This window comes from Tarenaya hassleriana, unplaced genomic scaffold, assembly GCF_000463585.1.
Source record: "Tarenaya hassleriana unplaced genomic scaffold, ASM46358v1 Cleome19, whole genome shotgun sequence".
Taxonomy (NCBI): Eukaryota; Viridiplantae; Streptophyta; class Magnoliopsida; order Brassicales; family Cleomaceae; genus Tarenaya; species Tarenaya hassleriana.
Window position 1 is genome coordinate 1082333 of NW_010965304.1, and position 27772 is coordinate 1110104.

At 38.1% G+C, this 27772-nt stretch overlaps 5 protein-coding genes across 13 annotated transcripts in view; all 5 read left to right on the forward strand.

Moving 5' to 3' along the window:
• The first annotated feature begins 607 nt into the window (after positions 1–607).
• Positions 608–2809, forward strand: LOC104810941 (putative phosphatidylglycerol/phosphatidylinositol transfer protein DDB_G0282179). The gene is made up of 4 exons (XM_010537423.2): positions 608–788; positions 1898–1999; positions 2128–2288; positions 2501–2809. The coding sequence occupies exons 1-4, from the start codon at positions 698–700 to the stop codon at positions 2606–2608; spliced, it is 462 nt and encodes a 153-aa protein (XP_010535725.1). The 5' UTR covers positions 608–697; the 3' UTR covers positions 2609–2809.
• Positions 2810–3704: 895 nt separating this feature from the next.
• On the forward strand, positions 3705–14622 carry LOC104810942 (ubiquitin carboxyl-terminal hydrolase 8). 7 transcript variants are annotated; one of them, XM_010537428.2, is made up of 18 exons: positions 3705–3830; positions 4152–4399; positions 4810–5079; positions 5554–5795; positions 5907–6249; positions 7238–7379; positions 8288–8539; positions 8888–9029; positions 9431–9490; positions 9693–9785; positions 9977–10297; positions 10396–10536; positions 10688–10858; positions 11292–11549; positions 11952–12100; positions 12377–12919; positions 13234–13507; positions 14062–14622. In XM_010537428.2, the coding sequence occupies exons 3-18, from the start codon at positions 4833–4835 to the stop codon at positions 14179–14181; spliced, it is 3498 nt and encodes a 1165-aa protein (XP_010535730.1). In that variant the 5' UTR covers positions 3705–3830; positions 4152–4399; positions 4810–4832; the 3' UTR covers positions 14182–14622. The 7 variants fall into 7 exon arrangements, with proteins under 7 accessions (XP_010535730.1, XP_010535727.1, XP_010535726.1 ...); XM_010537425.2 differs by lacking the exon at positions 4152–4399 and having other exon boundaries at positions 4795–5079; XM_010537424.2 differs by lacking the exon at positions 4152–4399 and having other exon boundaries at positions 3706–3830.
• Positions 14623–15433: 811 nt separating this feature from the next.
• On the forward strand, positions 15434–16976 carry LOC104810943 (protein PLANT CADMIUM RESISTANCE 2-like). The gene is made up of 4 exons (XM_010537431.1): positions 15434–15581; positions 15676–15747; positions 15834–16046; positions 16713–16976. The coding sequence occupies exons 1-4, from the start codon at positions 15494–15496 to the stop codon at positions 16790–16792; spliced, it is 453 nt and encodes a 150-aa protein (XP_010535733.1). The 5' UTR covers positions 15434–15493; the 3' UTR covers positions 16793–16976.
• An 882-nt stretch (positions 16977–17858) lies between these two features.
• Positions 17859–20073, forward strand: LOC104810944 (protein STRICTOSIDINE SYNTHASE-LIKE 3). The gene is made up of 4 exons (XM_010537432.2): positions 17859–18256; positions 18359–18634; positions 18955–19122; positions 19575–20073. Exons 1-4 carry the CDS (start codon positions 17916–17918, stop codon positions 19975–19977), a joined length of 1188 nt encoding a protein of 395 aa, XP_010535734.1. The 5' UTR covers positions 17859–17915; the 3' UTR covers positions 19978–20073.
• A 351-nt stretch (positions 20074–20424) lies between these two features.
• LOC104810945 (replication factor C subunit 1) overlaps positions 20425–27772 on the forward strand; it is a 7783-nt gene continuing 435 nt past the window's right edge. Inside the window, exons 1-23 of one of the 3 annotated variants that reach the window (XM_010537433.2) lie at positions 20425–20535; positions 20722–20789; positions 21111–21242; positions 21489–21956; positions 22025–22092; positions 22172–22247; positions 22324–22385; positions 22478–22623; positions 22806–22954; positions 23035–23223; positions 23337–23458; positions 23559–23766; positions 24323–24376; positions 24631–24800; positions 25025–25115; positions 25312–25493; positions 25713–25752; positions 26103–26227; positions 26455–26527; positions 26626–26718; positions 26800–27046; positions 27277–27333; positions 27632–27766. In XM_010537433.2, the coding sequence (XP_010535735.1) occupies positions 20787–20789; positions 21111–21242; positions 21489–21956; positions 22025–22092; positions 22172–22247; positions 22324–22385; positions 22478–22623; positions 22806–22954; positions 23035–23223; positions 23337–23458; positions 23559–23766; positions 24323–24376; positions 24631–24800; positions 25025–25115; positions 25312–25493; positions 25713–25752; positions 26103–26227; positions 26455–26527; positions 26626–26718; positions 26800–27046; positions 27277–27333; positions 27632–27766 (2890 nt within the window). In that variant the 5' untranslated portion in view covers positions 20425–20535; positions 20722–20786. The remainder of the gene's footprint in view (positions 20536–20721; positions 20790–21110; positions 21243–21488; positions 21957–22024; positions 22093–22171; positions 22248–22323; positions 22386–22477; positions 22624–22805; positions 22955–23034; positions 23224–23336; positions 23459–23558; positions 23767–24322; positions 24377–24630; positions 24801–25024; positions 25116–25311; positions 25494–25712; positions 25753–26102; positions 26228–26454; positions 26528–26625; positions 26719–26799; positions 27047–27276; positions 27334–27631; positions 27767–27772) is intronic. The other 2 variants (XM_019202286.1, XM_010537434.2) reach the window with 2 other exon arrangements.

A 27772-nucleotide genomic window follows, 5' to 3' on the forward strand; every position in this document is an offset into this window, starting at 1 on the left:
TCCAAAAATTATAAATCCGATAAAAATTACAAAAGATTCCAAATAAATATTCCGTGTATAAAAAAAGCAGAAATAACATTTATGGAAAAAAAAGAGTAGAAATGAAATAAAGGAAGAAAAAAAATGATTCGGATTCTTCCGAGGCAAAAAGCACATGGCATGGCCTCTCTCGGTCGACAGCTTGGATACTCCAAATCTAAAAATAAAATGTTTTTGTTCTCAATAATGTAACATTTTTTTTTGTTATTCAATGATATTGTCTTCTTCCTAGGGATGTGTTCGAAATCATGGATCGCTAAATAAAAATGTAAAGGAACAGCATGAAAAGATCTAACAATATTAAAGAAAATTTTTTTTAAAGGATTAGACCCGGTTCTTTCTAAACCGGTGCAATTAAAAAATCATTTCATTTTCACAGCGGGTCAAAATAAATAAATGCTTTTTTACCGTAAATAAATAAATGCCTAGAAATTAGATTTTGTATGTAATCCTAAATTACACGTGGACCGTTGGATCGTTCGGCTGTTCTCATTAAACTCATCAGCCACCGTTAGATTTGTCTTCACAAAAAAACCCTTATATTAGCAACAAAAAAAACAAAAAAAAAAAACTCCTCTTGTTGACTTGGAGGGCCTGGAATCGAAATTGACGAGCATTCATCTCTCATCCTTTCGTGTTTTTCATCTGAAATTCTTCCATGGCGATATCTCAAGCTCACCTTCTGCTTCTTCTCCTCGTATCTCTCTTCTTCTTGCCTTCTCTTCCCGCCACTTCTGTCAGCTACTGCGGTTTGTTCCTTCCTCTGGTCTTCGTTTTGTTGCGTTGTTCTTGAGAATGGTTTCTGCTTTGATTTGGTTTTCGTCTGAAATCCTAGGGTTCCATTGAGTTTACTAACTGATCATTTTTTTTGGGGGGGAAATTTTTCGATTGTGCTTGAGAATTTACTACTTTTGCTCAGCTAAGTGGTTTCGGAATCCGGGATATTGGATTTGAAACCCTAACTAGAGTTGGTCGATGAAGAAAAATAAAATATGGTTATTTTGAATTTAAGTTTCGATTGCATGTGGCACCTGTGAGATTAGCGGTATTCGGATCGTGTTTGTCTCAAGAACAAGCGTGTTCAACATCAGTTAAAGCAACTGAGCAAATGCATGCAATGTTCCATGCACGTCTATTTGGAGACAGATTATAGAGCGTAGAGGTCTATAGTTTCTGTGAAGTTTCATACTTTAGGTCGGGAAGGTGAGGTGGCTGTTGAAAGTACTCCATGAGATAATGGATTCCGGCTTTTTGGTACCCTTTTCACTTGATCAAAACACAAAGTTGTTGAAACCCAGATTTTAGGCTACAAAAGTGAAATGGCCTAGTTTGTGGTTATTGCATGGGTAACTTGGTCTGGTTTATCTAAAGTTTGGATCCGGCATGGAAGATTTTAAGAGCAGATTCTCCACTTCTGTCTTCTGAGACATGTAGGGAACTCTCTGTTTGAGGGTAAGCAGATTTTAAGGAATAAGTGGTTTAGTTTATGTAGTTCTTCTCTGGAGAAATTTCTAAGAGATCACTATAGCGGGGATTGGAGGTTTCCAAAATTTTATACGAGTTGAGTAGTCTGTCTGATGAGGGAAAAAGTTTTCAAGCAACAGAAACAGATGAGAAAGACTAGGAGTAGTAGATGATGTACCATGAGACTGAACATCATTTTTAACAAATTCAATAGATTGATAGCTCTTTACAGAAATCTTTCCGTATCTCTTCTTTCTTTCTCTGTAACATGGATTTTACCCATTCTCTATCTACTGACATGATGCTGGTGTTGATTTTCCTTGTCCTTAACCTGGGCTTCTGATCATATTGTTTACTTCTGTCTCATTCTCTGAACTTATTTGATTGGTTGTAGACAAGAAAGGCAAATACCCTGTCCAGGTCAATGGCGTCAAGATCTCGCCCGATCCCGTCTTGAGTGGTCAGCCTGCCACCTTTAAGATATTGGGTTCTTCAAGTAATTCTCTTCTTGATCTTTTCTCTGTATATTTAGTATTTTTTTTTTATCTCAGCTGAGTTGAGACATGCTTTCTGTTTAATCCCATCGGATAAAGAATCTTTTTTTAATCAATGTGTGAATAATAGGCGAAGACATCTCCGGAGGGGAAGTAGAAATCAGTGTTTCCTACTTTGGGATTCATGTTCATACGGAAACTCACGATCTCTGCGAAGAGACATCCTGCCCTGTCTCAACAGGCAGCTTTGTGCTTTCTCACACCCAAACATTGCCTTCTTTTACACCGCCTGTAAGTTTTCTTTTTGGTTCTCGATATTCAACATCTTGCGTATACATACTACCTGTAGAACAAGATTGAGGCCGGGAACGGATTGAACACTCGTGAAAGCATCAGATCAGAAAATCATATGGCTTTTCTGATGCAACGAGGCATAATCTCACGATGTCATGAATCTGTGTGATGATCTGATGAGATGAATCTCTTTCGATCTTTTCAAACAGGGATCATACACGCTCAGGATGACGATGAGTGACACGAAAGGTAAAAAGTTAACTTGCATCAGCTTCGGCTTCAAGATTGCGTTACGGGCTTCAGTCTCGGATATTTAGAAACCGAGCCCCACACAGCAACACTTAGTGTTCAGAATGTGTGTATGTGCGTATTTTCCGTTGTGCAGTCTCTTTCGAGACATTGTGTCTATCTACTTAGGATTCTGACCCAAACTGTCTGTCTCTGTGTGTGGAGAATAAAACTTGTTTGTTGAAGATGTGAACTCCTCTCTTTCTCTAAAAACCATAGTCTTTGTTTAAGTTTATTGCGCTCTCTCCACCAAATGGTAAAACCTAGGGATGGGGATGGGCATGAAACCCGTATTTTCGTGTATCTGATCCAATTCTACGGATCGGGTATCTGAATTTTGATAACGGGATGAGTCACGAGGACGGGAATCTGATATTCGGGAATGGGTTATCCGTACTCTTAGTACCGCCTTGTCTGCTGTCTCGTCATTCGGAGATTCATTGCCTAGGCTAGGGTTAGGGTTTGTTGCTCATCGGTCTTGTCTCGCCTCTCTTGCTTCATCACCTCGACCTCGGTCTCGAGTTCTTCCCGTTGCTACTTTCCTTGTCTCATCTCACACACATCGCACTCTTCGTCTCATTCCTCATCAGTTGGTTAACCTGTGAATAACCGGCATTGCGGGTATTTTTCCGATTGATACGGGTATGATGTCGGAAGTCCGGGATCGGATACCCGAAATGACGGATACTTAGATTTGTGTCCGGCCAGAAATCTGATACGTTTTGCCGTTTCTTTTTTCTCGTATGAGGTAGATTACAAGATTATGAAATATTCTGTGATATAACGTATTTGCCCGTCAGGCTCTCTTACTAGAACTCCTGTGTATTCAATATATGGACATAGAATATTATATACAGGGATAGAGACTCATTACAAGATCATCAAATATAGTGATATTTCCTTTTTCTTTAGCTCGAAACTCGACGAGATAATGGATTCGTTCTATAGTTTGAAACCAAATTATTTGTTTCTTTTTTTGCCCCGTACTAGAAATTTGTGTACATACGTCAAGAGAAGAGGGTGATGAAGATTTTTATTTCTATGTAATGCCCAAAAAGCAATGTCTATAATCCGCGGGTAAAGATCCGGCCCGACACCAAACCGGACAACAATACAGGCCTGACCCGATCCACCAAATTCAAATAGAAATCGCCCTTTCTAGCCACTGCCCGCTGTAGCTTCAGGGGCTTGTTCCTTCCCTCTTCTTGTTCTTGCGGAAGAATTTTCTAGTGCGAGTGATCATTGGAACCGGTAATTTCCAGGCTTTGTAATCTCTTTCGATTTTTTGGTTTGTTTGTTTGTCGTGTTTATTTAGCTTTCTTTCCGTCGCTTTTGGTCTGGGTTCTGATTATCCTTTCCGGCTCGATTTGTTAATCTTTGACGAATTCGAACACAATGGATCGATGCGTTTGTTGATATTGTTTTGGGTGTTTTTTTTTAACTTGCACGCTAAATTATTGTCGAAATATCTCCGATCTGACAATTTTTATGGCCTTTGTTTGGCTCAAAACCATATGAATTCAATTCGAGTTTTCTTTCGGGCTTAGGTTCTGAATCTCTGACACTGTTCAGTTTTGAAGACGTTTTGGTCTCAAAGTTAACCTCTTTGTGCTCAAACCTCTCCGTTTGTTGTGGGCTACTGCTTTCCCTTCAAGACAGCAACTCGCGAGATTATCAGCGTAGCCTTCCGTTTCCTTGTCGGGAAATTTGGGTTTTGTCTTAGGAATTCTTCTGAACGTTTAAGGTTGTAGCAAGGATTGGGTTCCTGTAGTTGGAGTTCATGAGAGATATCTCTCTTTGTATTGTCATTGGACTTGGAGGTGAGATTCTTTGGTTTCTTATGGCAAGAGGCCCTGTAATTTTGTTATGTTCTGTGAATGAATATGCATTTGGAGAAGTTTCGGGTTTGGCTGTGTCTACATCCAACTGAAATGAAATGGTTTTTTAAGATGGGTGGAATCTCTGAGCATGATTTACTCTGTATGCTATGAAGTGAAACCATGCTCCACCTTGTTCAAAATCGGTGGATTAACGAAGAAACAAAGATGAAATGGGATACCTTGGATTTGGTTGGGTTCTGCAATATGATTATAAGTTTTCAGATTATATTTCTCAACTGGAAAGGGTTTTTTTTTTGTGCTTTTAGGTTTTTTAGTTGGATTTCGCTACGGTAACTTGCCTTTGACAAGCTTATCCAGCTATGCCCACCAAACAGCTTATGCTTTTGTAGGTCGGGTTTGACGCAAATAATAAATGAGAAGACATGGAAACTTTGCGGATTCAGGTGCCAATGTTGCGTACACAGCTGGACAAATGCAGCACCCGTCTAGCCAGCGAATGGATCATAATTCCCACTCCGATTTTCAAGGTCAGTTAGAGGCTTTCACACCTGAGAGGGAACAACCACCATACTCAGATTCACAAGCAGATGGTCAATGGAGATGGGAACGTGAAGGTCCAAATATGTCAAGGCCGATGGCATCTTCCATGTACAACGAAGGTAACCATATTTGCTAAACATCTTTGAAGTAAAGAGAGTAGCTTTGTATTTGAAGAGCAACCGCTTTCGGAGGAACGCTAAAGCCTCTACCTGAAATAAAGTTTTCAATTAGTTCAATGACTGGAAAATGTTTTAGTCCCCGAATGTGCCTCAACTGATTTAGACTTTGTGCCATATACTCTCTACCGCAGACAATAGCATTCAAATGTGCTCTCATTACTTGTACTATTCACATATCAATTATAGGGTTTATGTTCAAGCGGAAACTGAAGGGAACAGTTACATGATTCTTTCCTTACACATATATATCCCTGAATGTGACTGAAGATCGCATGTGTGTATATACATGGATATGTCGCCTGATAAATACAGTCACATGTTTCCTTGCATCTATGTCGCCCTGAATGTCTTTGATTCAAGATTGAGGGTGTATCTTGATTCTGGTTTGAGTTTTTGCTCTTCTTCTTTTTGCAGCTCAAGCGGTTGATTCATCAAGGTCATATTACCGGGGCTCGATGGATTCGAAAGTGGGAATGGATAATAAGGGCACTGACCGGAGGGCCCAACCTCTCCAAGAGAACCCGAATACCGGCTATGAGGATAATCGTTTGATGCAGACCTTTGAAGGTATTGAACAAAAGTTCATGGAGGATATAACAAGACTAGCAAAGGAGCAAACCAAAGCTGAGGATGCAGAAATTGCCCGACATAGGGAGGTTAGTCCACTTTTCCCCATAAATTGTAAACCGCTTCTTCTTAAATACTCAATGATCCCTAAAGTTGATTCATTTCTCGATCTGTCATCTTTCTTTTTCGTATCTCATCAGAAAATAAACACCATTAATACCCGATATCAAGAACAGTTAGCTGCACTAAGGACACGACACACAACTAAGAGAGAAGAGATTATGAGGAAAGAATCACAAGCTCGCCAGCAACAATATAACCAACAAGCAATGGCCATGATGGATCAGTATCATAAAACTGGAGCTGGCCATGGTGAACTGTTGCCTCCTCCCGTTCATTCCCGCGGCTACATTGGTAATACCCAAGATCCAGTTTTCATGGCTGATGCACCTTCCAGGCCCTATGGCTCGGATCAGTTTGATGGGTATGGGGAGAGGGCTCGGGTTCACGGCAGCAACAGAGATCACGGGTTCGATTCTAGAGGTCAGTATACTGGTGGGGCGGTTTATAACCCGACCTCGAGGTTCTACTGATAGGATTTGCCTGAATATATGTAGCTTCTGTGGTTTATAACTTAATCGAATTTAGGCCCCGTGATAAAATCTTCGATATGAACGAATGGTGGAGAAAGTTTTCGACTTTCATCATGTCTTTGTAGTTTAGAAGTTTGATATTCTGGGATTGATAAAAGATTTGTAATTTTAAATTAATTAAAAATAATATCAGTGAAATTCACTTAAATTTTTAGTTTTGGTTTATTATAATTAAATTAAAACAAATCGATTGGTTATCCAACCTTTTGGGTTGTAAATCAAAACATAATTTTGTTTGTTTCTATCATAAAACTATTCGAAACAAAATTTGTTTAATTTTATATTGATTAAGGTATATTTATGATAAATTGATTTTTAAAATTTGTGTACCTTATAAATTTATATTATAAAAAGGTTTAAACCAAATTATTAGGAAAAATAAGAGTAATTAAAATAGTATCAGATTTGATATCTAAATATGAAATAATAATGTTAGATATGAGAAATATTTATTTTCAAATCTATTTCGATTTGAGGTAAATTAGACTCAGTCATTAATGGATAATTTTGTTGTTCTTTTAGTTGTTTCGGACAAAAAATATAATTCGCTAACTATTTGATTTTGTTGGTTTCCTGTCCGACTTTAATTTGCTACTTGTTCCATTTTCATAGGATTTATTGATATAAATATATTTTCATATACACTCATGTATGAACAGTGCTTTTTCTCCCGATGAAAATGAGTTATATATACACACACACACATATATATATATATATTTATTTCCCTCCTTGGAAATGCTCTTCTGCAATTACCATCTTCACGAGACCTTCCAAAAAAACCCTCTTCTGCAAATCTCTCTCTCTCTCTCTCTCTCTCTCTCTCTCATTGGAAATGCTCCACATTGTCTGAAAATTTCCCTCCTCCACTCTCACAGTCGCCCAATCTGCATCTATCTGCGAATCTTGCTCGCTGTTGGGAAAAACAATGAACGGGACGTCGTCCGAGGAATCTTCCGGTTCAACACAGCGGATCGACTCGGACAACGCCGACCAGAGAGTCTACTTCGTCCCATTGAGGTTTCTCTCTCATCTCGTCTTCTTAGCTTCCACGTTTCCCGTAATTTTACCGATGGTAGAAGTCGGTGAATCTTGAATCGAATCCAAGTTACTGGGGAGCTTGTTTTCCCGTATCATTGATTTGGATAGCATGGCATTGGAGGATTGATTTGATTTAGGGTTTATAGAATTTGGATGTGATATGGCTCTGGCTATGATGCTCACTTTTCGAGAGGATGAGATTGTTTCTGTTCCTTGTTTGAGCTTATTGCCGCATTTTGATTCTTCGATGAATGAAGGAATCGAAAACTGTGAAAACTTTACCTTGATGCAAAAAAAAGGGTGAAAAGATACGATAGAGTCCCTGATATATTTTTATATTGGACGATTTGGTTTTACATGATGAGATTTGATTGGGTTCTGTCCCTAAGAATTACAGTATTTAGGTGAAACAATACGGCGGTCTTGGTCGAACATGATGAAGATTTATTTGATCTTCTCTCGAAGGTGTCTTCTTTTTACATACTTCCGCAAGCAATTGGTTTGGTTTCTTCTCTATTTCTTGATTACTTATCAAGTTTATGGTCCAGATTTATTGTTTTTAAGGCTTGGATGTTGATGACAACCTGTACCTAGTTTGGGATGAGGCATTTTTTTTATGGTATATTCATTTTCTTATGCTTTGGACTGGAGCCTTGTCTTTTTAGTTTTTACCCGTCCTTCCTCTAGTTTTTAGGTGTCGAGTTGACAGCAGAAAATTGTATCTGGATTAGGGATGGGTATTCGAGCAAAGAATGGGGATTTTCTTTCTGGGTTTATTTTTCTATGTTTTTTATGTAATATGTTTTTAATCCACTCGAGATTCTGTCATGTGCTCTGCAGTATGTTGGTAATACTTGATCAAATAATTGTTGGAACTTGGATTTTAGGTGGTGGAAAGATGCCCAAGATTCAACGCCTTCTGAATCAGATGAGAAAAAAGAAATCATGTATACTGCAACAACGGGGTCATCTTATGGGGGCCCAATGAAGTTGATAAACAACATCTTTAACTCTGATATTTTGTTCAATCTGAGGAGAGAAGGAGATACGGTACAAAATGGTGAGGTAGGAGAAGTAGGTGTTTCAGGCCGGGACTTTGCTTTGGTCTCAAGCGATATGTGGTTGCAGGCTCTAAAATGGTGAGTTTTAATAAGTATATGTTGTTATCAGTAGACATCTCTACGGTTTCTTTTGAGTGTATATGTGGTTCCTTCTATAATGACTCAAGTCATTAGCTGGTATCCTTTGTCTATCTTGTTTTGCGGCGTTCAATCGAATTTGTTTGTTTTTTAATGCCAATGGCTTGCTAAGTTGTACTGAATGTGTAACGTACAGAGTCTACAGACTTTTATGTTATGATGCATGATACTTTCTCAGGGTTGTCTATTTTATGCTCTCAAGTCAGTTGGTAACTTATGTTATGTCTATATGCTTGTTTTCCCTCAACATCCTCTCCTCAGTGTCTGACATGGTTCTTGATTCTGTAGGCATCATGATGCCAAAAATGCTGAGAAAGGCATGAAAAGTTTCTCGGCTGGAGGAGTCGATAGGGGTGATGTTTATCCAGTACAACTCAGGCTTTCTGTTCTGCGGGAAACAACTTCACTAGGAGTTAAAATTTGCAAAAAGGTTAGATCAAACGTATCTCCTTTATTATTCACATTCCCGATTGAGGACCTTATTTATACATGTTTCCTTTAGAACTTAATGTTGTAACTTCTGTCGTTCTCTGCTGTTAGAATTCTCTTATATGTCCTACAATTTTTCCTTTGGTAGTAAGCCCGATCAAACTTTCCTTTTACAATTCTAGATTCATTACTGATTTTGATCCATTTATCATTTATCTCTATAATATGCGTGGAGATCTGCTCTAAAGCTTGTAAACTCATTTTCCAGCTGAAGATTCATGCTCGAGCCATTTTATGTTGACTGGATTTCTTTTCATATGTTTTTCGTTCTTGTTCCTGTGAGTTTTTTGCTTAGCTCCTGATCGTTTTTTTTTGTTCCTAATTTTATTTTCCATCGTGTAGGACAATGCAGTTGAAAGCTTCAGAAGAGCGTGCAAGATATTCAGTTTGGATTCCGAGCAGGTAATCTGTTGTTTCATGCATCCTGCATATTTTACAGACTACCTTACACATGCAAGAAGTCCTCCCCCCTCCCACCATTCTGTTTAGCTGTTTACTGTATCTTTTTATAAGTTTATGCCTCCGTGTATGTGCTACAAGTCATACTTCTCGTACTTTTTTTCTTGTTCAATGAAAATGACTATCTCATTTTTGGTTTCGCCAGTTGCGCATTTGGGATTTTTCTGGCCAAACAATCTTGTTTTTTGAAAATGACATGAGCAATTCCAAGGATGTTCAGCAACTACCAGGTCAGGAAGTAAGTACGCCACTATTGGATAACGCATAATGTGTTAGTGTGCTAAAAGTTATCCTATAATAGATGGAATTTTTCACACACAAGCACATGCATGCACATAAATGTATATTTTAGTATTTACATATTTGTTTGTGTATGTTTGCCCGTTCATTTTGGTATTTCTTATTCATCATTGCTCTTTTGTCCATCAGATGCTCCTAGAGTTGCAAGTTTTTGGCTTATCAGATTCCATCAAATGCAAGGATTCCAAAAAGGAAGATGATGCAGCGAATGAGACTGTCAATGGTTTTAATGGTGCCTCAAGCTTTGGCTTTAGACGGAGTAATTCTTTGAGTTTTTTGGGAAAAGCTGGAGAAGCAGGGTCTTTGGGGTTGACTGGCTTGCAAAATCTAGGAAATACATGCTTTATGAATAGTGCCCTTCAATGCTTGGCTCACACACCGAAGCTTGTTGACTTTTTTCTCGGGGAGTACAGTCGAGAAATAAACCTTGACAACCCGTTGGGCATGAAAGTATGTGAATCTGTTTTTTATACCTTTAAGTCAATGTGTCAGTTAACAGATTTTGTTGATTTAAGGTGGGTCTCACTTGCCAAAATCTCTTCTGGCAGGGTGAGATTGCCTTGGCTTTTGGGGACTTGTTAAGGAACTTGTGGGCTCCAGGTGCATCAACAGTGGCCCCAAGGACATTCAAAGCAAAACTTGCTCGATTTGCGCCTCAGTTTAGTGGCTTTAATCAGCATGATTCGCAGGTCAGGGAAATTAACTTTTCGTTTACCAGGATCTGAATCCATTGAGCCCTCCCTTGCGGTCTATCTGTCTTTTACTAGTGAAGATCAAATATTGGATATTCTGTGCATATCTTTCAGACGTCAATTTGTTTTTTCCTTTTTTATGTTGCAGGAATTGCTGGCCTTCTTGTTGGATGGACTTCACGAGGACTTAAACCGTGTAAGATGCAAGCCTTACGTGGAAACAAAAGATGCAGATGGTCGGCCAGACAAAGAAGTGGCTGATGAGTATTGGCAAAATCACATGGCTCGCAACGATTCGATAGTTGTCGATGTGTGCCAAGTAAATATCTTCTGTTTTCTAAATTCTGTTGGTTAATCATTTTGAGGATCATGTTTGACTTGAAAATTAGGAAATTTCATAGTGCCCTTAACCCATGGAGTATCAGGGTATCTTATAGGATTTATTGCCATTGTGCGCTAACTGCTAATATTTTTACTAAAATTTTACTTCTAGTCTAAGTACCTAATATCCATTAAGATTTTGAGGAAAGTAATTTCCCTGTTCATTTTTTCGGCATGTTTATCTTTGTTAGGAACTTCTGGAAAACTGCTGTTGTGTTTGAAACTCTATGAATTTTAACCAATCTGGATTACATATGAAGTTATGAACTTTTAACATTCACCATAGCTTCATTTTTTCGTCTTAGTGCATTTGCTTAGAATAGATCCTTGCATGGTTTTCATAACTCTTTTACATGATTGTATGACTGCAGGGTCAATACAAATCGACATTAGTCTGTCCTGTTTGCAGAAAGGTTTCTGTCACATTTGATCCTTTCATGTATCTATCACTACCTTTACCTTGCACATCAATGCGAACAATGACATTAACAGTCATAAGGAGCGATGGGAGTAGTTTGCCTGTTGCGCTGACTGTTAACGTTCCCAAGTTTGGGAAATTTGAAGATCTTCGGAAGGCTCTTGTCTCAGCCTGCTCTTTACCAGAGGATGAAACTCTAATGGTTGCTGAGGTATATTGCTACAATTGATGCAGTGAATTTCTGTGTCAGTGCTTAGGTGAAGACGTGAAGTCCTGATGTTTCTTGATACAGGAATGAGAATCTCTTGAGCTGTTCTTTACTGGGCTGGCCAAACTAAGTTTATTCACCTTTCTTAAATCTCGAATATTTACTTGAGTGGAGTTATGGACAGAATCTTCAATACATTTATTCTCGCTCACCAAGACTGGTTTTCCACCTTTATCTTTGGCTGTTTTACACCTTTATGTTTGTTAGTGTTCATGGTTTCCTTTTCTCACATGTCACCAGCACTTTATCTGTCCACTATCTTCTTAGCTATTTGATATCTTTATTTTTGCAGTTCAAAATCTATGTGATTTATTTGGTTTCCTGATATCGTTGACTTGTGTGCAGATATACAACAATCGGGTTATCCGCTTTCTGGAGGAGCCTACTGATTCATTAACTTTGATTAGAGATGGTGACCAACTTGTTGTTTATCGGCTCAAGAAAGATACAGATAATTCTCCCTTAGTTGTCTTTATGCATCAAAAGATGAAAGAGTAAGTTTTGTGTGGCTTTCAACTGCTAAATAAGGTTTTGATGATGCAAAGTTGAGTCCCTTGAGACTTTGAACATTAGTGTGGCCGTAATACATTTCTTCTCGTTCCTGTCACATGAAGTAAAATTTTATGATAGATGCAATTTGACTTGGCTGTTAATATCTATGGTCTTTGCCCTAGTATAAATGTATGACTATTATGTACAAAACAATTAAATGAATGTCGGTCTCTGCATACCTATTTTACAGAGTCTCTTACGGTTTCAATTGTTTCCAGGCAGTTTATTCTAGGGAAATCGAACGCTACTTGGAAGGCATTTGGAATCCCCTTGGTCTCAAGACTCAATGATGCAGTCAATGGATCTGATGTTGAAAACATGTACATGAAACTGCTTACTCCATTTAAGATACCAACTGAACTTGCTACTACTGATCCTGAAAGTACAATTGAAGAAGCCCCGGATGAAGCAGTTGTCAATGGTACTGCTTCAGCTGAGGAAGTAAATTCCAGTGACGTGAAGGAGACTGCCGAATCTGGTCCAGATTCTGCATTGAGGCTCTATCTTACTGATGAGCGGGGAAATTTCATAGATTCTGAGGTATTGAAAGATAAGCCTATAAATGTCAAACCCAAGCGGGTGAATGTTCTTGCACGTTGGCCAGTCAAAGAGCTGGAGACTTACGACACCTGTCTTCTGAGCACCTTGCCTGAGGTTTTCAAATCTGGGCCTTTAACAAAGAAATCCCAAGAATCAGTTTCGCTCTACAAATGCCTTGAAGCATTCTTGACGGACGAGCCTCTAGGTCCTGATGACATGTGGTGAGTAGAAAGACCAGGCCATTATAACCATTCCTATCAGATTTTCTTGCATTTAGACGCGTAAAAGCCTTTATTATTTTGACAAAGAGGGAAACTAGATACAGATCAAGATTTTCTTCAAAAAAAAAAAAATTACTGGTGTCTAGGTTCCAATGTGCTCAGTATTGTTGTGTTAAAGCTTTTGTGCATTCAATGCAGTGTTTTGCTATAATTCTCCACTATATAGTGTCTTCATTGTTTCCATGTTCTAGATTTTTACCAATACTTTGGGCTATTTTCACTTCAGTGGCTGAATTGAGTCGATCTTGTTTTAGGTATTGTCCTGGCTGCAAAGAGCACAGGCAAGCCGTTAAGAAATTGGATCTGTGGAGACTGCCAGAAATTCTTGTTATTCATCTGAAAAGATTCTCTTACAGTCGGTTTATGAAGAACAAGCTGGAGACATATGTCGATTTTCCCATAGGTGATCTTGACCTTTCGAGCTACATCTCCCACAAGAATGGCCAGACTGCTTATCGGTATATGCTCTATGCCATCAGCAACCATTATGGGAGTATGGGAGGTGGTCATTACACTGCTTTTGTCCATGTAAGTGAGAAAACTCAAGACAAGTTTTAATGCATCTCGAATCTTAAATGTTTTCTCTTCTGGTATCTATGTGGTGGGATAATTGTGGAATGCATGCCCAACTACGGTAAATTTAGTGGTGAGCATTGCATTGATTTAAGGTAAATCAGCCTTGTGGCATCTTTATCTTTGCTAGAAAAAATGTATATTTGGTTAGGCATCTGTGGTTCAGACCTTTAGCCATCATTGGTAATGGAACACTTGATATATCTCTTTAAGTTGTAAAACCAATGAAATATCAGAGAAGTCGGATGTCGTGTCATGCGATATTGTAAATCAATTTAGCCGGGTCTTTAACGAAGAAGATCCTCGACGGCCAATTATTTTGGCATATAATTTTCAGGACCTGCAATGACCAGATTCATGTGGGGATCTGTGGAGGATTATAATGATTGATCTCATCGTAGCCGTGAAACCGAATCATCATGTTCATGCTTCACATTTTCTTCGTATAAACTCACAAATCGGTATGGATTCATCTGGCTACTTATGTTTTCTCTTCTCTATTTTTGCAGCATGGGGGTGACCGATGGTATGACTTTGATGATAGCCATGTCCATCCAATCAGCATGGAGAAGATCAAGACATCGGCTGCTTACGTTCTTTTCTACAGACGACTCGTAGAAGAACAGTAGCATCACCATATTATTCACTGACAGTATTCAAGAAGCTTACATTACCGGAAATCAGGTTGAAAAAAAAAAGGAATAGGTATATGAAGATTTGTACATCTGTTCACAATAACATATCATTGGCTCTATCCTTCATCGCCAAGTTAACACAGTGAATGGATGTTATAACAGAGTGAGAGAGAGAATGGGTAATTCTAATTCTTCTTCTTTCTTATTTTTGTTATGTGATTCATATATTCTTTTTTTTTTTTATCTGTTCAAGTTCAATAGCTTTAGGGTTGATGTGTCATTGGAGGTGGGGTTTTGGGGTTTAGAACAAAACCCTAATGGGAATGGAAGTTCCTTTGTTGTTGAGTTTTGTATCATCTGTGTTGCTGATTTTGGGAAATGATTTTGATTTTCATTTATCTGTTGCTTAAATGTATAGATATTGTGATTTGGTCCTCCGTTTATATATATATTTTTTTATTAATGGTTTAGAAATTGGTTCAGTTTATACTCTATTATTCTCTAAATCATTTTTTAGCCAAAAAAAAAGGTTACTCTAATTTGTGAAGAAAATGTCAAAATTTTAAATTAAAAAACTTTGAACGTTTGGAAAACTTGACATTGAACGTTCTGAAAATTAATAATAATGATAATGATATGATAACAATGATGTTTATTATTATTATTATTATTATAACAATCATTCAAAACTGATTTAATAATATAAACTAATTCAATTGTTATTTATATTTCTTAGTCAACTACTCTCATTATTTTACAATACTTGTAATAGAAGAAGTTTGTAAGGCGGAGAACTCGTCCAATGTGTCCCAATCTCTTATGTATGATGATGGATCGGTCAGTGCTTATCGTCATGAGTAAAAAAAAAACATGTATCATTAAACATTGGTAAAGTCACAATATTTAATAATAACAAAGCTTTTTGGATTCAAACGTGAACCTCTATTATTAATAAGAATGTTCGTTGTTTAAGGAAGTCAAAAGCATTACTATTCAAATTGCTTGCACCCTTCAACATATTTCCAATTTTTTTTTTAAAAAAAAGAAGGAATCAAAGTCCAAAATCATACTCAAAACAATATTATATATATATATATATATATAAACAGAGATATTATAAAACTAAATCATTTCCATTTGGAAATAATTTCTATACATTTGAAATAGCAAATCTTTTTTTTTTTTTTGTGTGTGGAGCTTTCTGCTTATAAATATTATCATCATCTCTTCATTTTTGTCATCTTTCCATTTTTTTCACACACAAAAAAAAAAAAAAACAATCGTATAGAGGGCAAAAAGAGTCATCATGCAGCCTCAATACAACGATGGGAAGCCTCAGGCTGAAGCCGAGTGGTCCACTGGCTTCTGCGATTGCTTCTCCGATTGCTCAAACTGTAATTTCATTTTCAAATCATAACTTACAAATTGTCGATTCAAGAATATAATATATATATATATATACAAGGAATCTGGATTTTTCATTTTCAGGTTGCATAACATGCTGGTGTCCCTGCATTACCTTCGGCGAAGTTGCCGAGATTGTAGACCGTGGATCTACCTGTAAGTCCACGTTGCAATTCCATGCATGCATGGCTTATATATATATATAGACGTAAATTATATGTATATATATAATATTAACGCAGCATGTGGGGCGAGTGGAGCACTATACGCATTGGTAGCATGCATCACTGGATGCGGATGCATATATTCATGCTTCTATCGGACAAAGATGAGGAAGCAATACAACATCAGCGGGAGTCAGTGCGGAGATTGCCTGTCCCATTTCTTCTGCGAGCTCTGCGCCCTCACCCAAGAGTATCGCGAGCTCAAGTCCCGTGGCTTCGACCTTCCCCTCGGTACGTCCATTTTCAATGTTTGGAATATTTTTAATTTTAATGAATATTCATAAATCCTATATACATATATATATATATATATATATAGAATTAATTAACTAAACACTCTGTTGAAAACATTTCTCACACAACAAATATTATATTTGACTGTGAACCATTACAACAATTTGTAAATCGGTTATTTCAACAAAAAATTAATTGTCGTGAATTTATTTCTTTATTTTTTTTAGGTAAAAAAAATATATTGAACTTTTCAATTTTGACAAAATACACTAAATTTTAATTTTTGTCAAATAAACATTAAATTTTTTAAATTTGACAAAACAAATAATTAACTTTTCTACGATTGTCAAAATAAACAAAATGGCTGACGTGACATAAAGATATACAAATACGTCAGATTATTTTATTTATTTTTTTTGTGATAATCGAAAAAAGTTCATATATTTTTTTGTATCACAAAAAAGTTTAATATTTTTATAATCACAGAAAAATTCATGTATTTTTTGGAGCACTTAAAAAATTTAGTATTTTTTAAATTCGTTTAAAAATTTAATATTTATTTGATACAAAAATAAAATTTAGTATTTTTTTGTCAAAATTGAAAAATTCAGTGTTTTTTTCTTTGGATTTTTTTTAATACATTTTTTGTGTGTAATGTTTTAGGATGGCAAGGAAACGTAGAGCGACAGAATCAGGGCATCGCCATGGGAGCTCCAGCCGTGCAGGGCGGCATGACTCGATGAAGTACACACACTACCTATATACATATACATATATATATAGTAATTATCTTTGTTGTTATATATATATATATATATATATATATGTATGTATGTATGAAATAAAAGGGGTTCTTCTCACCCTTGTGTGATTTGAGTATGTATGCATGTGAAAGATTAAAAAGGTATGTATTGTGTGTTTTTATTTTGTTGTGGATTTAAGTGTTTGTTTAATAATGATGTGGTACTATTTTTACTTTTTAAATATTATGAATTTCATTCCATTGTTTTACATTAGTCATTTTCAACCCTTTCTCGTTAACTCACACACTCACATTGACTCCTCTTTTCTTCTCCTTTCTCCACTGATTATTCCAATTAATTGAAATCAGGAATGCTTTCACTTTTCATAAATTGATAATAATAATAAGTTTGTTGATTTCACAATTTTTTTGACATATTTATAAATATTTGTATAATATTGTATTATCTGTTTTGTATTTTATTTATTTTAATTTTTTATTTTAAATATGATTTTTTTATATTATTTTTGTATTTTGCTTGCCGTTTGTTGCCCATGTTGGTATAGAATTAATTTTGGGTTTGAAATGGTTCAGACGAAAAGGTTAGGTTATAATTTGATACGTTTTAAAACGTTTGAGGTTTATTTTGATTTTTATAATAAAATGGGGTTTAATATGGAATTATCCTTTTTTTGCCCCGTTATTTCCCGTACTATGTGACGGAGCAGATGAAAGGCGCCTTCTTTGTGCTGCTCAACCACCAATGGATCTACCTACCCTTCCTCCCTCGGGAATATTACTCAAATAACCCACTTGGGTCGCAGCAATTCCTTGTTGGTTCGCAGCAATTTCAGGTGTACACCACCGAAAAAAAAAAAAAATTTGCGACCTTATTACGACTAATATATAACTAATATACAACTAAAATAAGAGTAGTTTATTAGTCGTAATAAGTTGTATATTAGTTATATATTAGTCGTAATAAGGTCGCAAATTTTTTTTTTTTTTCGGTGGTGTACACCTGAAATTGCTGCGAACCAACAAGTGGGTTATTAGGGTTAAAACCCCTCCTCCCTCGTTCTCCTTCATAAACCTCCCCATAAACCCTAATTCCTCATTCGATCATGGCGTTTTTCTTCTTCTCTCGGTATGCTCTTGCTCTGCTCTTTCTCTCCCTTGCCCTCTACTGCGGCATCGATCCCTTCAAGCACAGCGCAATCTCCGACTTCCCGGACTTCGTCGCTCACGGGATCGAGACTCCTCCTTCCTCCGATATCCCGGCTGAGAGAGATGCCCAGAATTCGCTCCAGAGATCGGATATTATGTTTCTGAACCAGGTTCAGGGCCCAGAGAGCATCGTGTTTGACCGGCTCGGTCGCGGTCCGTACACCGGCGTCGCTGACGGGAGGGTTTTGCTCTGGAATGGAGAGAAGTGGGTTGGTTTCGCTTATACCTCGAGCAATCGGTGAGTGGATTCGAACTCGACTCAGTCTTTTCGGCGTAGGGAGTTGTCATTTGACCGAGTTTGAACTTTGAATTTAATCAAATTTGCTTCTGGGCAATGTAGGTCGGAGATTTGTGATCCGAAGCCGTCGACTTTGAGTTACGTTAAGAATGAGCATATATGTGGTCGTCCTTTGGGCCTCCGTTTCGATAAGAGAACTGGTGATTTGTACATCGCCGATGCTTATCTGGGTTTGCTGAGAGTTGGTCCTGAAGGTGGCTTGGCAATGCCGCTTGTGACGGAGGCCGAGGGCGTGCCATTGAGGTTTACGAACGATCTCGACATTGATGATGATGGAAATGTTTACTTCACAGATAGCAGCACCAAGTACCAGAGGAGGTATGCCTCTCTTGATTCCTGGGTTTAGGGTTCTCGCTGCAAACTATAAAATGGTAACTTTATCTGCGAAGTTTTGGGTGAGTCTGGTCAATGATTCATTTCAGTTCGAGCCGCTTCATTGCTTGAAACGGAGGAGTGTAGTGTGACTCTTGAATCCTAGGATTTGGTTCATTCCTGTTACGTATGATGTTTTCTTCAGGAGAATGTTTAGTAGAGTAACATACATCAAGCAATGTGAAAATTTGGTATTTCCTTTCATATATCTACCCATACATCTATATCAACTCTGGTGGTTCTGATATATCTCCAACGATTTTCAGGAACTTCATGCAACTTGTTTTCTCTGGAGATGATAGCGGGAGGGTCCTAAAGTATGATCCTAAAACCAATAAAGTTGATGTTTTAGTGAGAAATGTTCAGTTTCCCAATGGAGCGTCTCTTAGCAAAGACGGTTCCTTTCTCATATTCTGCGAGGGAGCCATTGGAAGGTGAGTAGTGCTGTCTCGTTGGAAATTCTTAGTAGTAAATAGACTCTGAATTAGGTTCCTGACTATAGTTGTCAGGATACTACTGCATCATCATCGTTTAGAATCTTGTTTCTGTTCTTGCTGTCCTTACTGATGTTTTTTTTACACCCTTGTCGATTGGTGAAAACCTTTACCAATTGTGAATGGATCTTGATTCGAGCTTTTACTTGCATTAGATGTTATAGTGAGTTTCATATAGAAAGAATCATGATATGGGTATATGGCATTATGAGATTGAGAACTGAAACATCCAACTGTGTTCCTACCGAATGCTTCCTTTCGGTTTGGCTCTCTATTAGTAACTCGTTTTTGTTCACAGAATCCAAAGGCTGATACCATGAGTAGTAGTAGTACTACTACTATTATGTCTTGGCTATCTGCAGAGAATTACTCGGTTATTTCTCTCAATGCAGATTACGAAGATACTGGTTAAAAGGCGAGAAAGCCGGGGCTTCAGAAGTGTTTGCGATATTACCCGGGTTCCCTGACAACGTAAGAACAAACAAAGACGGTGAATTCTGGGTGGCGCTTCACTGCCGACGCAACTATTTCGCTGAGGTAATGGCAAAGTATCCTAAATTCAGGAAATTTCTGCTGAAGCTCCCGATTTCGGCAAGAACCCAGTTTGGATTTCACATCGGGCTGAGACCTCATGCTGCGGTGGTGAAGTATAGCCCTGAAGGCAAGCTTTTGCAGATACTGGAGGACAGTGAAGGGAGAGTTGTGAGGTCGGTCAGTGAAGTGGAAGAGAAGGATGGCAAACTTTGGATAGGGAGTGTGTTGATGAATTTCATTGCTCTCTATCATCTTCCTTGAATCAAACAACAACACGAAAAACAGAGTGTGGGTTTTAATAACACTACAGTAACTGATAAATGAAGGTCAAAGGAATAAGCTTTTTCCTATTTCCTATTTGATGGCTTTTGAAATGTACATTTGGAATGAAATTGATGTTCTAATCATACATAACCACAATATCAATACTAATTATACTATTTCTAATCATTCAATATTGATTGCCACGATTCAGGTTCCAAATATTCCTCTAGAAGTTGTCATAATAAAATAGTTTCCCAAAATTCTTCTCCCCATCTCTGATTTTGTGAAACATTCTTTCTCTCTTCCGATTTCTGGGTTCAATTTCATGATCACGTTATTTGAATTCTTATTCTTTAGATTTTCTGGGAATGCCTCAGCGGATTGGGCTTAATTGTAACTTTCTAAAGTTTACAGCCTTTATCATATGTTTTCAAGAATATTGGGGTTAAACTAACTCTTCGCCCAAAAAACTTCTCACGAGAAAGCGGTCATTCGTCTACGCAGAGACTGCTTCGTGTCTAGAACTCGAAAATTTTCGCCGGAGAAGAAATAAGGGTTTGGTTTTGTACCTTTTTCCTCTGTTCTTCTGATTTCTTTTCATCGTTGTCTCCCAGAAAATGTGTTGCTAGGTTTTGTCGATTGTAACTGTTACTAGGGTTTTTGCATGTTTCGATGCTGCGCGAGCACGAGTAATTTCTTATACGCTCCGTTTTTTCCTTGGAAATTTGCGATTTTCTGCAGCACTGTGTTTCTGGAAGCCGAAGTATCGATCGGGTTGTTCGGGTCTGTCCTGTTGAAGACGAGAGATGGTGAGTTGATACTGTTTTCCTTCCTTTTTTTCTGTTTGGTTCTCGAGAAAGCAAGGGGTTTGAGTTCCGGATTCATCGAATTTCTCTCGGTGGTCTGTTTCATCAGAATGTTATTCGCCATACGATGATTTTTCTCAATACCCATTTTTTTTCACAATTTCGCTGATTTGTTGTTTCGTTTGTGCGAAAATTAATTGAATATTTGACGAAATAGTCTGTTCTCCTGATTTCGGAAAAAAAAAAAACATTTTGGCCCCATGAAAATGTTGTTTCAATGGTATGAACTGATATTAGATGATGTCCATTGTATCTGAATTCCAGTCAGATATTAGGAAGTGGTTCATGAAAGCCCATGAGAAGGGGAATGGAACTGCACCTAAATCTACCTCCACGACCAAGACGGGCTCTATGCCTAAAGCTCCTCCAGAACCTGTACCTAGCAAATCAGAGAATGTGAGATTTTTTTTTTTGCTATTTGCATTTGTTGTCTGCATATTAATATGCAGTATCGGGATTGGCTTTACGTTTAAAATTACTGGCTTTGCATTTCACTTTGAGTCAAACTGATTGAATGCGAGTGTTAACTAACAAAACGAACGCAGAGTAGAAGTAGCTGAATTGGAGAAAATTTGTTCAATGTGTTTAGCAGAATGCATAGCTCATTGCTATATCTATTAAGTAACTTGAGAAAATTGATAGGCTTGTGGAGACCAGGAAAGCTCTGGTAGAAGGAAAACAAGTACGTATTTTGCTAAAGAAAAAGCGAAACCAAAAGATGAGAAAGAGGAGGAAATTCCTACCAAGAAGAAACATCAAAGCGATTCTGCTGATTTAGCCAAGTCCCAACGTCCAAGAAAGATTACCAAGATTGAGGACGATGATGAAGATTTCGAGAAACCTGGTCCAAAGAAGGCTCCTGATGGCACCCCAAGCAAAAAACTGAAGACTGGATCAGGTAGGGGAGTTGCAAAGAAAATGGTCGATATTGATGAGGATGATGAAGGTGAGGATGCCGAAGAAAAGGAGTCGCCTCTGAAATCTAGTGGAAGAGGTCGTGGCGGTAGAGCTGCATCAAGGGCCTCAGCTGGTGGAAGAGGCAGAGGTGGAGGACGGGGTGGGTTCATGAATTTTGGAGAAAGGAAAGAGCCACCACATAAAGGCGAAAAGGTCTAATCTTGACTTTTACTGTTTTCTGAAGTTTTCTATTGCTGTACTGACCTATCTATATGTTTCAGGAAGTTCCAGAGGGTGCCCCTGATTGCTTAGCTGGATTAACATTTGTAATTAGTGGAACACTTGATAGGTACTTCATCTTGTCATTCTTTCTGCTTATTTGCCCTTTTTTTTGTCTTCTGTCCTAATTCTCCCTTTTGGTGTTGCAGCTTGGAAAGAGAAGAAGCAGAAGATCTGGTAAAGCGATATGGGGGCCGCATTACAGGATCTGTGAGCAAGAAAACGGTCTTTCTCTGAACCTCTGTCGTCTTTTTGTATCAGATGGAAGGTGATTGCATAAAATTACAGTGCATGTTTGCAGAATTACCTTTTGTGCGATGAAGATATTGGCGGTAGGAAGTCCTCGAAAGCCAAAGAGCTTGGGTCTGTACTCATTGCTTCCAAACAATTGTGCATTATATTTTTTTTTCATTACTTCTTGCTGTTTTAGCATGCTTATTTATGATTTTGTGCAGCACAAAATTTCTTACCGAGGATGGTCTTTTTGACATGATCCGTTCATCTAAGCCCACAAAGGCATCTCCCTCTCAGAGTTCAAAAAAATCTGTGGAGAAAGTTGCTGCTCCACCAAAGAGAATTCCTGAGAAAGAAGAGACAAAGAGTATGAACTGCGCAACTTGAACTTCGAATTCTTTTGTCTAACTGTAACAACCTTTTTTCAGGACATTACTCCTCTTCGAGCGTCACTATATGCTAGAGCCTAGAGTCTTTTGTTCTCTTGTGCATTTGTCTCAATCAAGTATTACTATTCTCACAAACGATGGTGATCATGATCATTTGCAGGCAAATCGCTTGTGAAAATTTCATCAGACAAGGGTTCGTCACATTCTTCCCCCATGAAGCACAAAAAGCAAAATCTTCAATCTTCCTTGCCATGGACGGAAAAATACAGACCGAAGGTTCCAAATGAGATTGTTGGGAATCAGTCATTGGTATGTGGGGGAAACTTCTGTGAACCTCTGTTCTTTTCATCTGTGTGACAATTATGGATATGAAATGTGATTGATTGCAGATTACCCAACTTCACAACTGGCTGGTTCATTGGCATGAACAATTTCTGGGTAGTGGAAATAAAGGTAAGGGGAAGAAGCCAAATGATGCTGGAGCCAAGAAGGCTGTACTTTTGAGTGGAACACCTGGTATCGGGAAAACAACATCAGCAAAGTTGGTCAGTCAAATGCTTGGTTTCCAGGCGGTTGAGGTCAGATCTTATGTATTTGACTTGCATTGTGTACTGAACATTGGTTGTGGTTTAGAAGATCCATTCTTTACCTCTGCACTGTTTTCTTGCCTTCAAATATTTATTTTTATTAGGTCAATGCTAGTGATAGTCGTGGAAAGGCTGACTCAAAGATTGCTAAAGGAATTGGTGGTAGCAATGCAAATTCAATAAAAGAACTTGTCAGCAACGAAGCTTTGGGTGCTAACTTGGATATGTATGTTTATGTCCTGCCTTTCATGTCTACCAATATTGGGTAAAACCAGCCTTGGGTACTTGTATTCTTTGTCTGCACTGAAAGAGGGCTTGATTTTCAGGTCAAAACCTCCAAAAACTGTGTTAATTATGGATGAAGTAGATGGGATGTCTGCAGGAGACAGGGGAGGAGTTGCTGACCTTATTGCCAGCATTAAAATTTCCAAGATTCCTATCATCTGCATCTGTAATGATCGATACAGTCAGAAGCTAAAGAGTCTAGTGAACTACTGTCTGCCCCTCAATTTCCGGAAGCCTACTAAACAGCAAGTCAGTCTTAGATGATTACCTTTTTTTGCGTTTTAATTAGCTGAGATCATGATGAGTTTCTCATGAAATGTTGATCTGATTATTTGAGGCTATGCATTTTTAATGGCCTTTTAATATTTTCTGTTACATGAACCATGAAAGTCAAAAAAATTTCACGTACCTAAGGAAAATATTTGCCCGGAATTTCACTGTTAAAGAACTGTGTAGTATCCCTTAGCTCCAAGGGTATGTTTTTGAAGAAATTTTCCTTATTCAATTATTGTGAGGTTCATTAGATCTCCCAGGACCTGGCAATATGTGTTCCTCTTATATATGAAGGAGAGGAGTATCTTTGAAAAAGTACATTTCAATTTACAAACTTCTTTAGTAGTCTCTTATTATTCTATTTGATGATATTTCTCCTCTTTTGTTAAAATAATGAAGTATCTGCAGTTGTATCAAGTTCTCGGCCCTTATATGCTCTGTTTATCTTGTGATCCGGAAATTGGAAAAGATCTCTGGATCTTTTGCTTTATCATTCGAAATGTCTGATCTCTTGTAAAACCTTGAATTACAGATGGCGAAAAGACTGATGCAAATTGCAAACGCGGAGGGACTGCGAATTAATGAGGTGAATGTTCTACCTTTTCTTTTCTAAATAAACTTCAAGTCTTCATTAGTATGTGAGTCAATGGTAGTACCTATTTAATATAGATGCATGTCTCTTCTCTGAACTTGGGAATGAGGCGATGTTGTTGTTGTTGTTGCATGTCTCTTCTCTGGATTATTTGCGATATTTGTCTTCGTACAGAACATGACTCAATTTAAAGGAGATTCGATAGCTGTTTGTACTAAGTAGATTCTTATATATTTCCTCAACATTAGATTGCTCTGGAGGAACTTGCTGAAAGAGTGAACGGAGACATACGTATGGCCCTAAATCAGCTTCAATATATGAGCCTGTCCATGTCAGTTATCCAGTATGATGATATCAGACAGCGCCTTCTAAGCAGCTCAAAGGACGAAGACATTTCACCTTTCACAGCTGTGGACAAGTAATGTCCTAGCTCTTTCTTTCACCATCTCAATGCAGAGGGATATTACTTTACTAATTCAGTGGTTGCACAGTTTCTGGTGTTGTTAAATCATCAGAAATATACTAAAAAAAAGCTGCTGTTACTCCACAACCGTTGGTTCCATTGCTTTGTAATAGCAAGATCTTGCTTTAAATCCCCTGGAATCTTCACTGTCAGTTGACTTTTACATGGTTTACATATAGGTTGTTTGGTTACAATGGCGGGAAGCTGAGAATGGATGAGCGGATTGATCTCAGCATGAGTGATCCTGATTTGGTTCCCCTCCTGATACAGGTTCGTATTCCTTGAATAGTTAATGAACAGAATATTATTAAATCCTTCACGGATATAATATGAAATTCTGCTACTTTTGATATAGTGATTCCGATAGAACTTGTAGATTGTGATATGGGATATCTGGAACCCGGAAAGTTATACTTCATATTGCCTTGTGGGCAAAAAACATTTAGTCTGTGAAATTATGTTGCAGGAAAATTATATCAATTACAAGCCAAGTTCTGTTGGAAAAGATGAAAATGGGACTAAACGCATGGATTCACTTGCTCGTGCTGCTGAATCTATAGCAGATGGAGATATCATCAATGTGCAGATCCGGAGATATCGTCAGTGGCAACTCTCACAATCTAGTTGTGTTGCTTCCTCTATTATCCCGTAAGTTGCTTCCTTGTGGGCAAAAATATTAGTCGTACTTCACCAGAAGTACTCTCTCTCTCTCCTTGAAGTTGGTTATTGCTTGTGTCTTTTCTTGTGTTTTAAATATGTTCTTACTTTATGTACTTATAGTTTTAGGCGGAGAAACTAAGTCTTTTTTTCTTTGCTCTGTGCAAAATATAGTTTGGGACTGATGATCATTTGTCTTATTTGAATCAGTGCGTCATTGTTGCATGGACAAAGGGAGATACTTGAGCAGGTAATGATCATTCTGGGAGGCTAGTTGTTCAATATATTGGTATATGGGAAGTATATTCTTGGGCTTAGATATGGATGCATTGCCATTTGCACCTATGGCCCCCTTTGATTCATTTGAATTTTGAGTTTGCGGTTTTATCTGAAATTCGATAGAATGAAGTTTGTTAAAGTCAGTCCTTTCTTGTTTGGGATATGTGAATCTGGTTACCGTGTTGCATATGGTTATGATACGAGTTGTCATTATACTTCAAATATAGCTTCTATTTCTCTGGTTTTGTTTCCCTCTAAGCTGTCTCAGAATAACAAAATTCAGATAAGCATGCATAACTGTGAACACTTTATTGCATACAGGGAGAGCGAAATTTCAATAGATTTGGCGGGTGGCTTGGTAAGAATTCTACAATGGGAAAAAATACGAGACTTCTGGAGGACCTGCATGTCCATGTCCTTGCTTCCCGTGAATCTAGCTCTGGCAGGTTGTTTCCACTTTTTTCTTTAAGCCGCATTATTTAATAAGTCTATTGGTTGTGTCATCTCATGCTTCCTAAGCATTGTTTTTTTCATTTCAATTATCAATTTCGAAATCTAAACACAGGGAAACACTTCGATACTGATGCAGGGAAACACTTCGTGTTGAATATCTTCCTCTTCATGTTAAACAATTGCACCCTGTTAATATCCCAACTCTTTGATACTGATGCAGGGAAACACTTCGTGTTGAATATCTTCCTCTTCTCCTAAAGCGGTTGACGAGTCCGCTTAAGACACTCCCTAAGGTTTGTCTTACTAATATGTTTTTTATTGTTCCTTTATTGTTCATGCTTGTTGAACTTCGGAGGGCGATTTCAAGGAGATATAATTTTATGTTACGCAGGACGAAGCAGTTACAGAAGTTGTTGAGTTCATGAATGCTTACTCCATAAGCCAGGAGGACTTTGATACCATTATGGAGTTGGCAAAATTTCAGGTATACATTCATTGTTTCCTCATCATTTACTGCAGCTTCAACACGGGTTCTAACCAACGAATCTGGAACTTATGAAATCAGAAACATGCAAATCCATTGGAAGGCGTTCCACCTGCAGTTAAAGCAGCTCTGACTAAAAAATATAACGAGGAAAGCAAAACGAGAATGGTACGGGCTGCTGATTTGGTGCAGCTTCCAGGAGTAAAGAAGGCACCGAAGAAACGGGTGGCTGCTATGCTCGAACCACCTGTTGAGGGGTTAGGAGGTGAGGATGGTGGGCCATTGGCAGAAAATGAAGAAGATAATGCTTCGGATGCAGATGACTCAGGTTTGTTTTCCCCTCTCTGAAAGCTCCGTTAGTGTTATTTGGTCGTGCAACTAAGACCTGTGGAGATGAAGTAACGCCCTACAAAGATGCTAAAGAAACTATTGTGCAAACAGTGTTTTGAAACCATTGTGTTTTCAAACTACTTAAACCAAAAGTAGACAGAAAAGAAATTAAAGACAGGAAGATTCTTGAAATTGTCATGACTTGATCTGGGTGTTTAATGATTCCAGAAGAAGCAATCAGTGGAGAAAAGTTGCAGTCAGATCTCCAGAATCTGAATGCTAAAGGTTCGATCGGTGATCTCTCTCTCTCTCTCTCTCTCTCTCTCTCTCTCTCTCTCTCCTATGTCTTAAGTATGGATGCCTAGAACCTAACTGAACCATCAAATTGGGGACACAAGTTTAGAACCTAACTGAACCAACAACGTATCCGGAGAAATCTGGTTTGTTAGGGAGTTTTGTGGTAAAGAGTTGCATGAAGGTGGAGGCTTTTGGCAATCTTTTAACGTGTATATGTGTATATATATATATATATATATATCTATATATCTATACATATATACCAAATACGATGGATCTCTGGCAGGGATTAAGGTGGAAGTTGAGTTGAAAGGGGCTGGTAGCTCGGGTTCCAAAAAAGCTGGTGGCAGAGGCAGAGGGAGAGGCGGAGGCAGGGCAGCTGCCGCTTCAGCCGAGAAGAAACCCGCATCCGCAGGGAGAGGCCCCG